This window comes from Ostrinia furnacalis, unplaced genomic scaffold, assembly GCF_004193835.3.
Source record: "Ostrinia furnacalis isolate ACB-3 unplaced genomic scaffold, ASM419383v2 OfSCF1217, whole genome shotgun sequence".
NCBI lineage: Eukaryota > Metazoa > Arthropoda > Insecta > Lepidoptera > Crambidae > Ostrinia > Ostrinia furnacalis.
Window position 1 is genome coordinate 472,468 of NW_021131456.1, and position 12,744 is coordinate 485,211.

At 37.9% G+C, this 12,744-nt stretch overlaps 1 protein-coding gene across 5 annotated transcripts in view; it reads right to left on the minus strand.

The window, feature by feature from the left end:
• Positions 1–12,504, minus strand: part of LOC114351876 (T-box transcription factor TBX1) — a 38,482-nt gene extending 25,978 nt beyond the window's left edge. For 4 of the 5 annotated variants that reach the window (XM_028303225.1, XM_028303223.1, XM_028303224.1 and 1 more), the window contains exon 1: positions 11,763–11,858. In XM_028303225.1, the coding sequence (XP_028159026.1) occupies positions 11,763–11,811 (49 nt within the window). In that variant the 5' untranslated portion in view covers positions 11,812–11,858. Of the gene's footprint in view, positions 1–11,762; positions 11,859–12,336 lie in introns of those variants that run through there. The other variant, XM_028303222.1, reaches the window with a different exon arrangement.
• Positions 12,505–12,744: the final 240 nt, after the last annotated feature.

The following is a 12,744-nucleotide window of genomic DNA, read 5'->3' on the forward strand; positions in this document are numbered from 1 at the left end:
GTTAAATACCTATAATGGAAAATTCTTTTAATTCTTTTTTTTTTCATAATTTAAAAAGCTTACTAAACCCTTTTTGTAGATGTACCTATCGACAGAGCTGTTTCAAATAGTAGAGAATTAGAGTAACTATCACTATTTAGAAACCTAGTACAATCTGGTTAGCCTTTACTACTCATATACAAAACAATACATCGAGGACTCAAACATGAACATCTTGATGTACAGGGCCATTCCCACCTCTCATCCCCACCGCCGCAACTCCTGTGTAACCAGGACCTACAACTTGACGGCCAGTAAAAACCCAACCAGTGAAAGTCAATAATTGATCTCGGATTCCCGGGGAAAAATTAAACTGTCATTGGATCCGCAAAGAAATTAATCATAAGTTAAGAGGAATTCTTGATGTTACTTGTGCATGATCGTTCGTTACTACATCGTTTTTGTACGTCACGTTCGACATTGATTATGACACCAATATTAGGTACTTGTCTACAGCAGCAGGATTATTGCAAACCACAAGACAAACAATACAAATACATGATGATCAAGAAAATAAAAGTAATAAGTTACAGCCTCAGATCATAGAAATGATCTGAGGTTACAGCCCTACACGTCTAAGTTGCAACAAATCGTGCGCGTACGCACGGCTCCGAACTAATTGGTCTAATTTATCCTTAGCGCGGCGCTCCGATCGGTGATTTGTATGGCGGGCATTTTTGGGAGCTAAATATTTGGGGTCCACATAATTTATTGGACAGACACAAAGAGTTAGTGCGTGAGTTTCAGATGACTGCCGACTGTTTTGTTGCATTTGACTTGACGGTTGACTTGGTTGATTTTACATAAAGACCAAAGCGCTCCCCACTCGATGGAGTAACGATCGTATAGGTTGCGGGAGGCACTTGCACAGATTCTTTTGCAATCCTTGTGGGAAGGCTTTTGTCCAGAATAGGGATGATGACTGGGTAATGAAATCGAAATTCTATTTAGTCCGTCAGACAGATAATTAGAAAATATTAGACTCTTTTTTTTCCATAATAGAATAATTACAGTATTATATTGAGTTGAAATGTCGCGTGACGTCACTTTTGAGTAAAAATTCTACTCAAGCGTGACGTATCGCGCCATTTCAACTCGATGTAGCAATGTTATTATTTAATTAAGAAAGAAAATAAAAAATATGAGTCTAATATTTTCTAATTATCTGTCTGACGGACAAATAATTGAAATTTTGTCATCTAGCCTATTCAAGTGGACGCCTTTTAGTTGAAACAACAACACAAGAAACTGGCCACAGGACACTTAATAATGAGTCACCATGGAAATATTGGGGGAGGCCTATGTTCAGCAGTGGACGGCCTGTGGCTGAAATGATGATGGTGATGGAAATAAAGCTATCAATCCACAATGAACTTTTAATATGAAAAAATAAAGTTGATGGCATAATAAAATGTATTAGTCCTTGGTGTACACCAAGGAATTATTTTGTGGCACCTATCATGTATTCTATTAATGTCCCAGTTATTCTATGCCTAACTCTTCCGATGGCTAAGCGTGACTAAGGAAATATAATTTTGTAGAGCAAACTATTTTTCACTATTGAAATGTTTATGCAAGTCTTCAATATGTAAACTAGATCATACATTGCCACATCTGTCCGCATTTGGAGGCACATATTTTGCTGAAAGATCGTTTTATGTTTAAAAAACGCAAATAAACAGATTTCTTAATTCGCGACCACAATGCCTTACGTCTTGATCTTCCATATGGCGAAGTTGTAATAGAAAATGTTAAAGAAACCTCGTTTCGAACCATTTACTAAAAAAGTAACACATCGTATCCAATGACTCTACAATTTTTCAGTGATGTAAGTCGTACCTACAGTCGTAACATGTTTGTATTTACTTGGATTTGGATTTGGATGCCGTCCCCAACTCCCAACTTCAGAAAAAAAACACAGCATGAGACTGCTGTTTAAGTTATCTGTCGTTTGAACTTTTTCTAGGCTCAAAACGTTGATGAAACGGCCATAGTAACTTCTGTAATTTTATGGGACTCTTAAACTCGACGCTAATGCAATACTTAAGTGAAGGGCGCTCTATAGGTTGTCTAAAGTAGATAAGTAATGAGCCTGCCGTACCTTCTCCCATTGGGTCTCGGTTCAGAACAATCTTCTCACAATAAAACTGGTTCGCATAAACATTGCCAAGTGGCCTGAAATATAGCACTTGGTATTAATCTTTGAGAATTTCGAAAAATGTTCTTGTAAGGTATAATATGGAAGAAACGAGTCGAAACAATCATGGATTGGTAAAAAGAAATAGGGAATGAGCTTATAAAATTGTCATAATTATGCGTCTTTCAGTAAATAAGTACTAGTTTTGCAAGATGTTAAACTTTCGCACTCCAGTTCAATAATAAAAATATCGAATTAGTACCGTGTTTCTGTATTTAATACCTTTTCTTACTAAAATCGCATGTGGGTCAAGTGAATAATAATATTCGCTTGTCATAAAATCAAGCAACACGTAGGTAAGGACAGTGTTATGTAGAGTCACATGGAAGGTGAAGGAACTTGAACTATTCTTTACTCGAATTGAATTGGTAGTTAAATATCAAATGACGGAACTAGTCCCAATCCCAATCAATTCAAATAGCAAATCACAAAAGTATCACAAAACCGCATCCTTCACCGAAAGGCGCCGATAACTTTCGACGCAGTCAAACAAACCGACAGATTAATCCCTAGCCTCTCAGTGCCACTTCAAAGGTTCAGTTATTGTTATTAGTATTACAGACGCGTTCAAAATTAAATATCAAGAACAATAAACACAAATGTGTTGCCGCCCACGTTTATTTTGCTTACCAATATCGCTACATGCCGAAGACGGTAGTCGAAAATAACCACACGGTCATATCTCCTAAACTATACAGTTCAAATTCGCTTGGCATTTCCCGTCAGAGCTGGTCAACCTTTTCAAAAATAGACGATAATCCCATTCGTTACGATTCTAATACGGATCGCTTCCGTCGGATCGACAATCAAAACAAATAACGCCAAAAATCATGGGAATTATGAAATATTAATTTGAAAGAATTCAAAATAGCGCTCATCTTTGGAAGTTTTAAGAAAATAAATAACAAGCTGGCGACGTTTGAGATATTTCAATTAAAGAAATAGGTATGTATTCTGCTTTAGAAAAGCCAAGCCAGTTACCAGCATTTATAATGAAAGTAAAATTTTTGTTTATTCTCTAATAATTTATTTACAGTTAGTTTTTGGGCGGGATATCCTGAATTTCAGGGATCTACTACTTTGTAAAAAATTAAAATTGGCAGGATCTGAATTTATATGTACGTTATCTTTGTATCAAAACTTAATCGTATCGTTTTTGTCTCACGCGTTAAGTATAACTTCACTTGTTTATTTTCATTGTGAGCGTTCTTTTTTCAAGCGCGTGTAACTTTGTTTGTGATCGCTAAGCGTGAGAATTTTAAGGGGACTTAACATTGTTTATAGGTGGTCTCATTTGTTGGGAAATAATCATTTACACCTTATTCACACAGTCATAATAACTCTTTAGTAGTCCTGTATGTAAACGTACCTATCGCTTGTGTATGCATCGTCAAGAATAAAAATACAGACAATAACTTCGCAAAGCTTTTGAAACTTAGCACTGAGATGGTCACCGGCCAATATGATGATCATTGTCGGGAGGCATGTTCTGTCCTATGACTGAATTAATTAGATGATGATACAGTAGGTACAGTCAGTGAAAAATAGTTCGTGATACCAGTGATACCCAAAGTAGCCAAAAAGTTGACAACGCAACCATATTCCAATATTGTAACAAACCCGCATAGTGATCTTTTTGGATACTTTGGTTGTCACGAATTATTTGACGTTCACTTCTAAATCAATCTTTCTTTTTCCAATCAGAATTAAAGCACCAATTATAAAACTGCACATAACATAAAAAATCATTAATATTTATTTAACTATTTTTGAAAGCTCATTAAAAAAGCTATTAAGCTAACGTGTCAATCGACGAGCGAAGGGTACTGGTGTCGACTGACCGATACACGTTCCGCATATTTTTAGGTAAACTGTAGGAAAATATGTTTTTTCTGGAACATGATATTTATTTATAGTACCTATCCTCCGAGGTGTGTTGGTTAGAGGGTTAAATTGTTTCGACTCCAAACAGCACATAGTCATAGTTAATGCCTACTAATATTATAAATTCGAAAGTAACTCTGTATGTCAGGCCTAAACCACTGAACCGATTTTGATGAAATTTAGCATAGAGATAGTTTGAGTCCCACAAAAGCATATTGGTTTTTATCCTGGTTTTTGAAACAGGGACGCGCACGATAAAGTTTTTCTGTGGCAGAAAAAAATTCACGCGGGTGTAGCCGCGGGCAATAGCTAGTTTAAATAATAATATAATAAAAAATTACCTACATACTAATAGCACAGGGGTTATGCCTTAGGGAGCTTTTTTAAAACAAAACTGCAGAATATAAATCACTTTTTTCTCTACCTAAGCAAAAAGGGTAGTAGTTTATCAAAAACTTATTTATTATCTCTAACGAAAGTAAAACTATTACGACGGTCGTTGAGTATGACGAAAGATAAGATAAAACTCATCACACGTGCAAACTCTGCGATTCGTTACTTTTTTGTCACACACTGACATGTTTATGACGTCGACAAGTCTGTGATAATTACTCAATAGTTTTTAAGAACAACTACAAATTGAGTATCAATGTAGAAACTGCAACAGCATCAACACAAACCTTTAGGCTGGGTTGCTCCATCTTACTTTAACTTTGACAAACGTCAAAAATATGTCAAACTCCGTACAAAAAACACCGATTAACGTTATACCTAGTTACGGTCAAAGTTAGGTAATGCAACTCGGCCTTAGTGGTTTCCTGTATGCTGTCAAAAGCAACCAGTAATGTCTGTAATTTAATTTGTTCAATTAATGAAAAAAGTATTGACTTTATTAGGTTCACATTTATAAAATAGTGACTTTCTTTGATGTTTGACACACCACGCTAGTTGCTTCGTTTTAACTGTATCTGTAACTAAAACTACATAAATATTTAACCGGTGTTTTTTTATGGAGTTTGACAGACTTTTTAGACCCCCCTAGACCTTTTTTACCCTAGGCTAAAAGAGTTCAATAATTTAGCTTGCTATCCACTTTTTTGTATGAAAAAGCAAAACGCACAGAAAAAAATCAGCAAATGGTCAAATAGCAAAAACAATCTACGCATAGGTACCTAAACAAAAACTGAACTGAACATTCTCAGGGGTCATTGGAACACCCCAGGGAGTGAAAATTCCATCACATACGTCAGACATCGTGTCATATGCTTTAACTCAAATGTTGGTGGTCTAACGATGACGCTGCATAAATTAAGGCTCGGTTGCACCAACTTACTTTCACCGTAACTTTAACAATAACCGGTGCTTTTTGTATGGAATTTCACAGATTTTTGACGTTTGTCAAAGTTAAAGTAAGATGGTGCAACCAAGCCTAAGTTTTTGCACTTTGTAGAGTTATTTTGTAAGATCTTTATAATCCAGATAATTATTATCTGCATGATAACATTAACTGACAACACACGTAGAGTGCAAGAAAAAATATTTTTAAGAGTATGTAAAAATTTATTTCGACTTCCGTCCGCTGAAAATTAGCGACAGGTGACTGAAAAAGTCAAATCTATTAAAGGATTGTTCAATCAATAATTTATTTTATTTACATAAATTCAGGTAAAGGCAGCAAGGTTCTGGAATGGAGGCCGCGTACCGGAAAACGCAGCGTGGGACGTTCACCCATAAGGTGGACCGACGACATCATAAAGGCCGCTACCAACCGGGTAACATGGAAAGCATTGGAGGAGGCCTATGTTCAGCAGTGGGCGTCCTATGGCTGAGATGATGATGATGATGATGATGAGGTACAGTGGTCTTGCAGAGATTTTTTAAAGGTTTCACTGAAAGCTCGAACTTGGAAGCGTGTTTTGTTGCAGTATATTCTACCCCATGTTGTAAAAAAATAGATAATTTTGAAATTAGCTCTATCACAAGTAACACATGTCGCCACTGATAACGCACTGCACCGGTACCAGGAAACGTTGTAGAGAAAGGAGTACGAACACGTGTAAAATTATCTCTTTTTAGAGCTTTTTAGCAAGAAAGCTTAGGATAATGGCAATTTATTTTTGGAGGCACTTGAAAACTAATATTTTATTAACGTTACCAAAATTTTTTTTTAGTTAAAAGTTCGTAAAATTTAAATTCATAAATATAAACAATGTTTAATTTTTTTTTACTGTGACACAAAAATTTGGTGAATCCGTGAAATGTATCGTTTTGTACGAAACTATTTATAATCAATATTTTCTTTGAAAATGGTGAGATGAGATGGTTTGTTCAAATACTTATGTAAAGTAAGTGGAAATAATTCCTATTGAAAAGTCGCTTGTTTAATCACACCGAGCATTCAATCCCTATCTCCCGTATTATAAAGTATGCAAAATAACAAGTAGCTTGTGGTATAAAAAGAGTTTGAGACCCATGTAAAAACATAGGATAGTTTTACTAGGACAAGTGCGCGCTATACTTTCTGTGACAGAACTGCTAGTAAAAGCTAAGCTCTAAGCTCTTGTTCACCAGTGGACGTCCTATGGCTGAAATGATGATGATGATGAAGCTCTAAAATCAAACTGTCACTGCCTTAAAACACATTTTAAACGTTCAAACTCCCTAATCCTCGTTTAGCAAAGCAGCAATGTCAGAAATTCTTCCGCTCAAGTGGGCGAGTGTTCTAATTGCCACAAAAAACGGCCACCCATCGCAGAGTCATTAATTACAAATGACATGTTTTGTTTTGTGTACCAGACTTACAAAGGAATGGGGCAGCTGGGTAATACGAGCATGAAAAATTAATTTTATTTTGTGTAAAAGCGATGTGGTAATATTTGAAAAAGGACAGTTGGCTAGTCAACGGATTGTAAATTTTAAATAGCAACTTTGACAGTGACTATAGGCTTTGGTCTCCCATAACACCGTAGGCCACGTACAGCGTCTTGCCGTAATTTATTATTATTATTCTGTGCCGTAAGCCTTGTCACAATGCTTAGCTACTATAGAAATGTACTGTTGGTCTCCTTCAGACGTTGACGTTGGCATATTGACACTATGGACGTCGATAGAAAGGAACGTTTGACGCCGACGCCGTATTACCCCGCGTATAGCATTCAATAGGAGACTATAGTAGCATCTTATTTTGTGGTAGTAGCCTAGTGGTTGACGTGTCCACTGAAACATTATGCCAGAGGTAACCAGTTCGATACCCGTACAACATTTTTTTTTGTCTGGGTGATTTCTAAGTTGATAAGGTCACGTATGTTACCATAGTGCAAGTTTAAGTAATAAGTACGGGGCCTTTCCCACCGTAATCCAGTTTTGAAGGATCCAATAATGCAGGACCCCGTAAAACTGAACTCTCATTTGAACACAAAATAGTTTGTATGAAATTCGAACGAATCGGTTTTTTGTGGCCTTTGCAGGAGATTGCAAAAGGGATGAGATCCTACAAAAAAACACTTCCAGCAAAATACGAGATGTCCTTGTCGTAAAGAACCCTAAGATCTAAACCTAGTATAGTTTAATGCATTTAGCAAACGAATTTCAGACCACATTTTCGTCCCCAAAACTATGTCGTGCAGCAATGTCACGCAAAACGACGGCGTCCCGTCACTCGTCGGGCCCGACACGCGGCGCGGCGTGACGACTGATGGATGAATGAACGCTATCAGTGAAACACGTCATCTATGTGCATGACGCGATTGGGATATGTCACATTCTAAGTCGCAGGGGTATGATAAAAGAGATCCTGCCCGGTTTTCATCAAGGCGGAATGAAGCGGAGAAGAAAGGAGATGTGTCGGGCGAACAGATTTTTCTAAAGAACTTAACAGCGTCGGCGGCGCGGCGCGAAGCGGAGATGAGATGTAGAAATAATTAAATCTGATTGGTTATTCAACACATCTCCGCTCCGCCTTGGTGTAAAGCGGGCCTCAGGCACTGTCATATTACAAGCGCTCTAAGCAGTATTACAAGCGGTCCGCCCCGGGTGCCAAACATCAGGGGGTGACACAAGTCGCGCTGATTAGTACTCACTGGCACATCTGCATGGCAAGTCTGCGGTCTATGTCATGATACGGGGGAATATCTTTCAATCTTCAAATCGGTAGGTAAACCCAAAAAATTCTGAGGGGTACTAGGGGGTGCCTTGCCACTGGCTCTAAGTGGACCCTAAGACGGCAAATTGTATTTTAATAAAACAAGAAAGCACATAACTCATCGTTTCGAATGCTCACTTGCTCAGTTCAGTTTACAGGGCAGTTATGAATTATACGTGCCACGGGTACTAATCAAAACCCTATTTTAATTACCACGCGATTTCTTACTCGTGCAAATTAATACAGCTCTACATTTTCCATACTTATTTAGCAAATTAATTAATTTAGTTAAGCTGCTATAAATCTTTACACATAGCCTGACTACCAATTATTGTTTTCAATGATACGGATAATTATCAATATTTGTTTGGTATCTAATAATTGCCTTTATTAAATACCTACATCTTTAATAATTATGAAAACCTTCTGTTTAGGGAAATAAAAACTCGCTTTGCACCTGAAAATTTAGATAGGTACTTTTATTACACGTTTTATTAATTTATACATTGCTGAAAATTAACATAAAGTAAGACTGCCTTCCGTTCGCTTCATATCCCACTCTGTTACATTTTATTGCACTCGCTATTAGTCCAGTAGAATTAGCTTTTAAATCGGAAATAATTCCTACAAAAGATTTTATTGTTTTAATGGCTTCATTGGTTGCCCATTAAGACTCTCCTAAGTTTTCGACTTCGACGGAGTTGTGCTTAAGTGGTGGGGGCCCCCGAAAGGGGCATTTTATCGGTTTTCCGGTTATACCGCGTAAAGGACTTACCCTATCAAAAAGTGGTCTTCATGACGGTTGAAGGGCACTTAATCCTGCATTGAATAAGACCAAATTCATATGTTTTGGATATTATCTGTGGTTTTGGACAAACCGTTCTCGCGCTAAAGTTCGGCAAAGTAGAAAATATACGTATAATTAATGACCCTCTCCACGTCCAATGGCTTGTTACCCACATGCTTCCAAGCCTTGTAAAGGGTCGCCTTAACCAGTGTAACCCTAACAAGGCTCACGAGTTTGATTCGCTTATCCTTGTTCGTCCCAGCCGTTCCTTAACTGCGGTTGCTGCACCTCTTCCTGGCACTCTCCTGAACGACTCTGTGTTACCTAATGTGGCTGCCCCTCTTCCTTGTATCCTCCTGCTTATATTTCATTGCTTAGCCATATGCCTGGTCCAAGGTTCGACGCCACAAAATCAACTTCGTACGAGTGAAAATAGTTTAAATACTATTTCCCGTGCTTGCAACATTTTTCTTTACTGCTTCGCCTCTATTAGTCGTAGAGTGATTGTATATGTTACTGTAAAAGCTCGAATTGCAGTAAACCCTAAGATATTCCAGTAAAACCTAAGATCTACCAATGTCTAATGGTAAATGTCCCAATAGGTTTGCGATTCGAACTCTTACCACCATTTCGTTGGTAAATCTTAGGATTTACATTAATGGCACGGTAAATGTTGAAAAACAAAACATGTCATAACGTGCTCAGCGCATCTCATCATCATCATCATCATCATCATCAGAAATTACTTCAATTGGAAAAAATCGAATCTAAATATATAAAAGGAGAAACTGACTGACTGACTGACAGATCAACGCACAGCCTAAACGGCTAAACGTAGGCACTTGAAATTTGGAAGTGACGTAGCTTAGGTACCGTAGAGGTGCACTAAGAAAGGAATTCCCGAAATTCCCACGGGAACGGGAATTAGCGGGAAAAACGGGATTCACGCGTACGAAGTCGCGGGCGGCCGCTAGTCTATCTTAATATTGAAGTTGCCCTCTTTGTATTTCTAGTCGCTTACTTAGTAATGAAGTCGCACGGACAGAATTTTAATATCTAAAATGGATTAAACATAACCCACTTTTTGTAAGCTCGTTCTGCATTTGATTATATTAATCAATATTCGTCGTTAGTTAAGTTAATTTTTCGCTTACTCAAATTCATACCGCTCAAGTTATTAAAACAGTAAGTATATGCCATCATCAGTCGCTAGGTTATTTATTAGTCGATCGTGTTATAATTCCCCATTAAGAATTACTCATTGTTTTATTCCTAAAACCAACATCTACCAGCTGACAGAGGTAAAACCTAGCATATACTGAATTCGTATGGTAAAAGCTCGAAAAAATCGTCGTATTTTCAGAAATACTTACATTTACCAACTCATGTCGGTAAATCCTAAGACTTACATTTAAATCTTAAGATTAACCGTAGTTCGAGCTTTTACAGTAACATATATATTCTATAGCCTTCCTCAATGTATGAGCTATTCAACACAAAAATAATGATTTCAATCAAACTAGTAATTCTTAAGATTAGCGCGTTCAAACAAACAAACAAAAAACTCTTCAGCGTTTTAATATGAACTTGTTGTTGTTGATTTTTGGCGTCGAACCTTAGACCAGGCATACGGCTAGGCAACGTAGTCGTGCAGGAGGATACAAAGAAGAGGGGCAGCCACATTAGGTAACACAGAGTCGTTCAGGAGAGTGCCAGGAAGAGGTGCAGCAACCGCAGTTAAGGAACGGCTGGGACGAACAAGGATAAGCGAATCAAACTCGTGAACCTTGTTAGGGTTACACTGGTTAAGGCGACCCTTTACAAGGCTTGGAAGCATGTGAGTAACAAGCCATTGGACGTGGAGAGGGTCATTAATTATACGTATATTTTCTACTTTGCCGAACTTAGGCGCGAGAACGGTTTGTCCAAAACATATGAATTTGGTCTTATTCAATGCAGGATTAAGTGCCCTTTAACCGTCATGAAGACCACTTTTCGATAGGGTAAGTCCTTTACGTGGTATAACCGGAAACCCGAAAAAACGCCCCTTTCGGGGGCCCCCACCACTTAAGCACAACTCCGTCGAAGTCGAAAACTTAGGAGAGTCTTAATGGGCAACCAATGAAGCCATTAAAGCAAAAAAATCTTTTGTAGGAATTATTTCCGATTTAATCAATTTTTGTGTTTAATTCTACTGGCCTATATGACTTTTTTCAGCGAGAAACAAACATCAATTTTCCCCGTGTTAATCAACTTATGCGCGCGCGCACCGATGCGCGGGAAGCTTGCGCAAAGAGGTTCGATTGCACAAGTCATAAGAAAAGTAACAAATTCCATTTTCAAAAGTCTTTTCTAACCGTCTTTTGTTAAATTACGATAAGTCAAGGTTTCTCCCTCCAAAAAGTAAGTTAAAAATATTATATTCTAGGCGGTTGTTACTTAAAAAATTAAAGGATCTAGCTCTGGTCAAAGGTTCAAACCTACTTACTTACTGAAAAACTGAATCAATTTTATACTTTAGTTAGCAAAAATCACCTACCTTGCCCTTTTTAAGACAAAATCCATTAGTGCACTTTATCAACACACACGGCCTTATTTTTGTCTCTAAACTAATAGGTACCTAAAGGTTCTTCACTTAGGAAAAGGATCTTAGCTAGGTACTCTTTAGGTGACACTAAGAATATTCTAAAAGACAATAACAAAACAGGACTGACCGTCAATCCTCTGCTGCTGCCAGTCCGCGCGCCACTCCTGGCCCTCCATCACTTTTCCTCGCGCTATTATTTTTTCAACGGGACACAATAAATCAGTTTTCCCCGCGTTAATCAACTTATGCGCGCGCGCACCGATGCGCGAGAAGCTTGCAAGGAGGTTCGATTGCACAAATTATAAAAGAAAGTAATTCCATTTTTTAAGCGTCTTTAACCGTCTTTTGTTTTGCGATAAGTCAAGACTTCTCCCCCCAAAAAGAAGTTATAAATACATTTAGATGGTCATTATTTGTAAAATAAAAGCTCTGCTCAAAGGTTCAAACCTACTTACTAAATTGAAGTACTGAATCCATTTTATACTAGTTAGCAAAACTCACCTACCTTGCCCTTTTTACGATAAAATCCATAAAATCACTTTATCAACACACACAGCCTTATTTTCGTATCTGAATCAGTACAATAGGTTCTTCACAGATAATTAGATTAAACACTTAGAACAATACGAAAATAGGTAGTAAGGTAGGTAGATGACACTAAGACTACTTATTGGAAAAGACAATAACAAAACGGGACTGACCGTCAATCCTCTGCTGCTGCCAGTCCGCGCGCCACTCCTGGCCCTCCATCACATTTCCTCGCGCGATTATTTTTTCAACGGGACACAATAAATCAGTTTTCCCCGCGTTAATCAACTTATGCGCGCGCGCACCGATGCGCGAGGAGAAGCTTTCTGTCGTCGGGCTACGTGCGCGGGCGCCGCCCTAACGCCCCACGCCTACCGGCCGTTACACCCACAGATGCTGTTCGGGATATTATTATGTATTGCATGCGCTCTTTGTGTATCGGTGGATATACTGAGGTTAGATGACGGTTAGGTATGGATTAATTCATCATTGGAAAATTAAGTTTACCAAAAAAAACTCATTATTTAAATCTTTAGATTTAGCATAGACGAGATAGAAAAGTTTGTGTGTTGTGTTTCAAT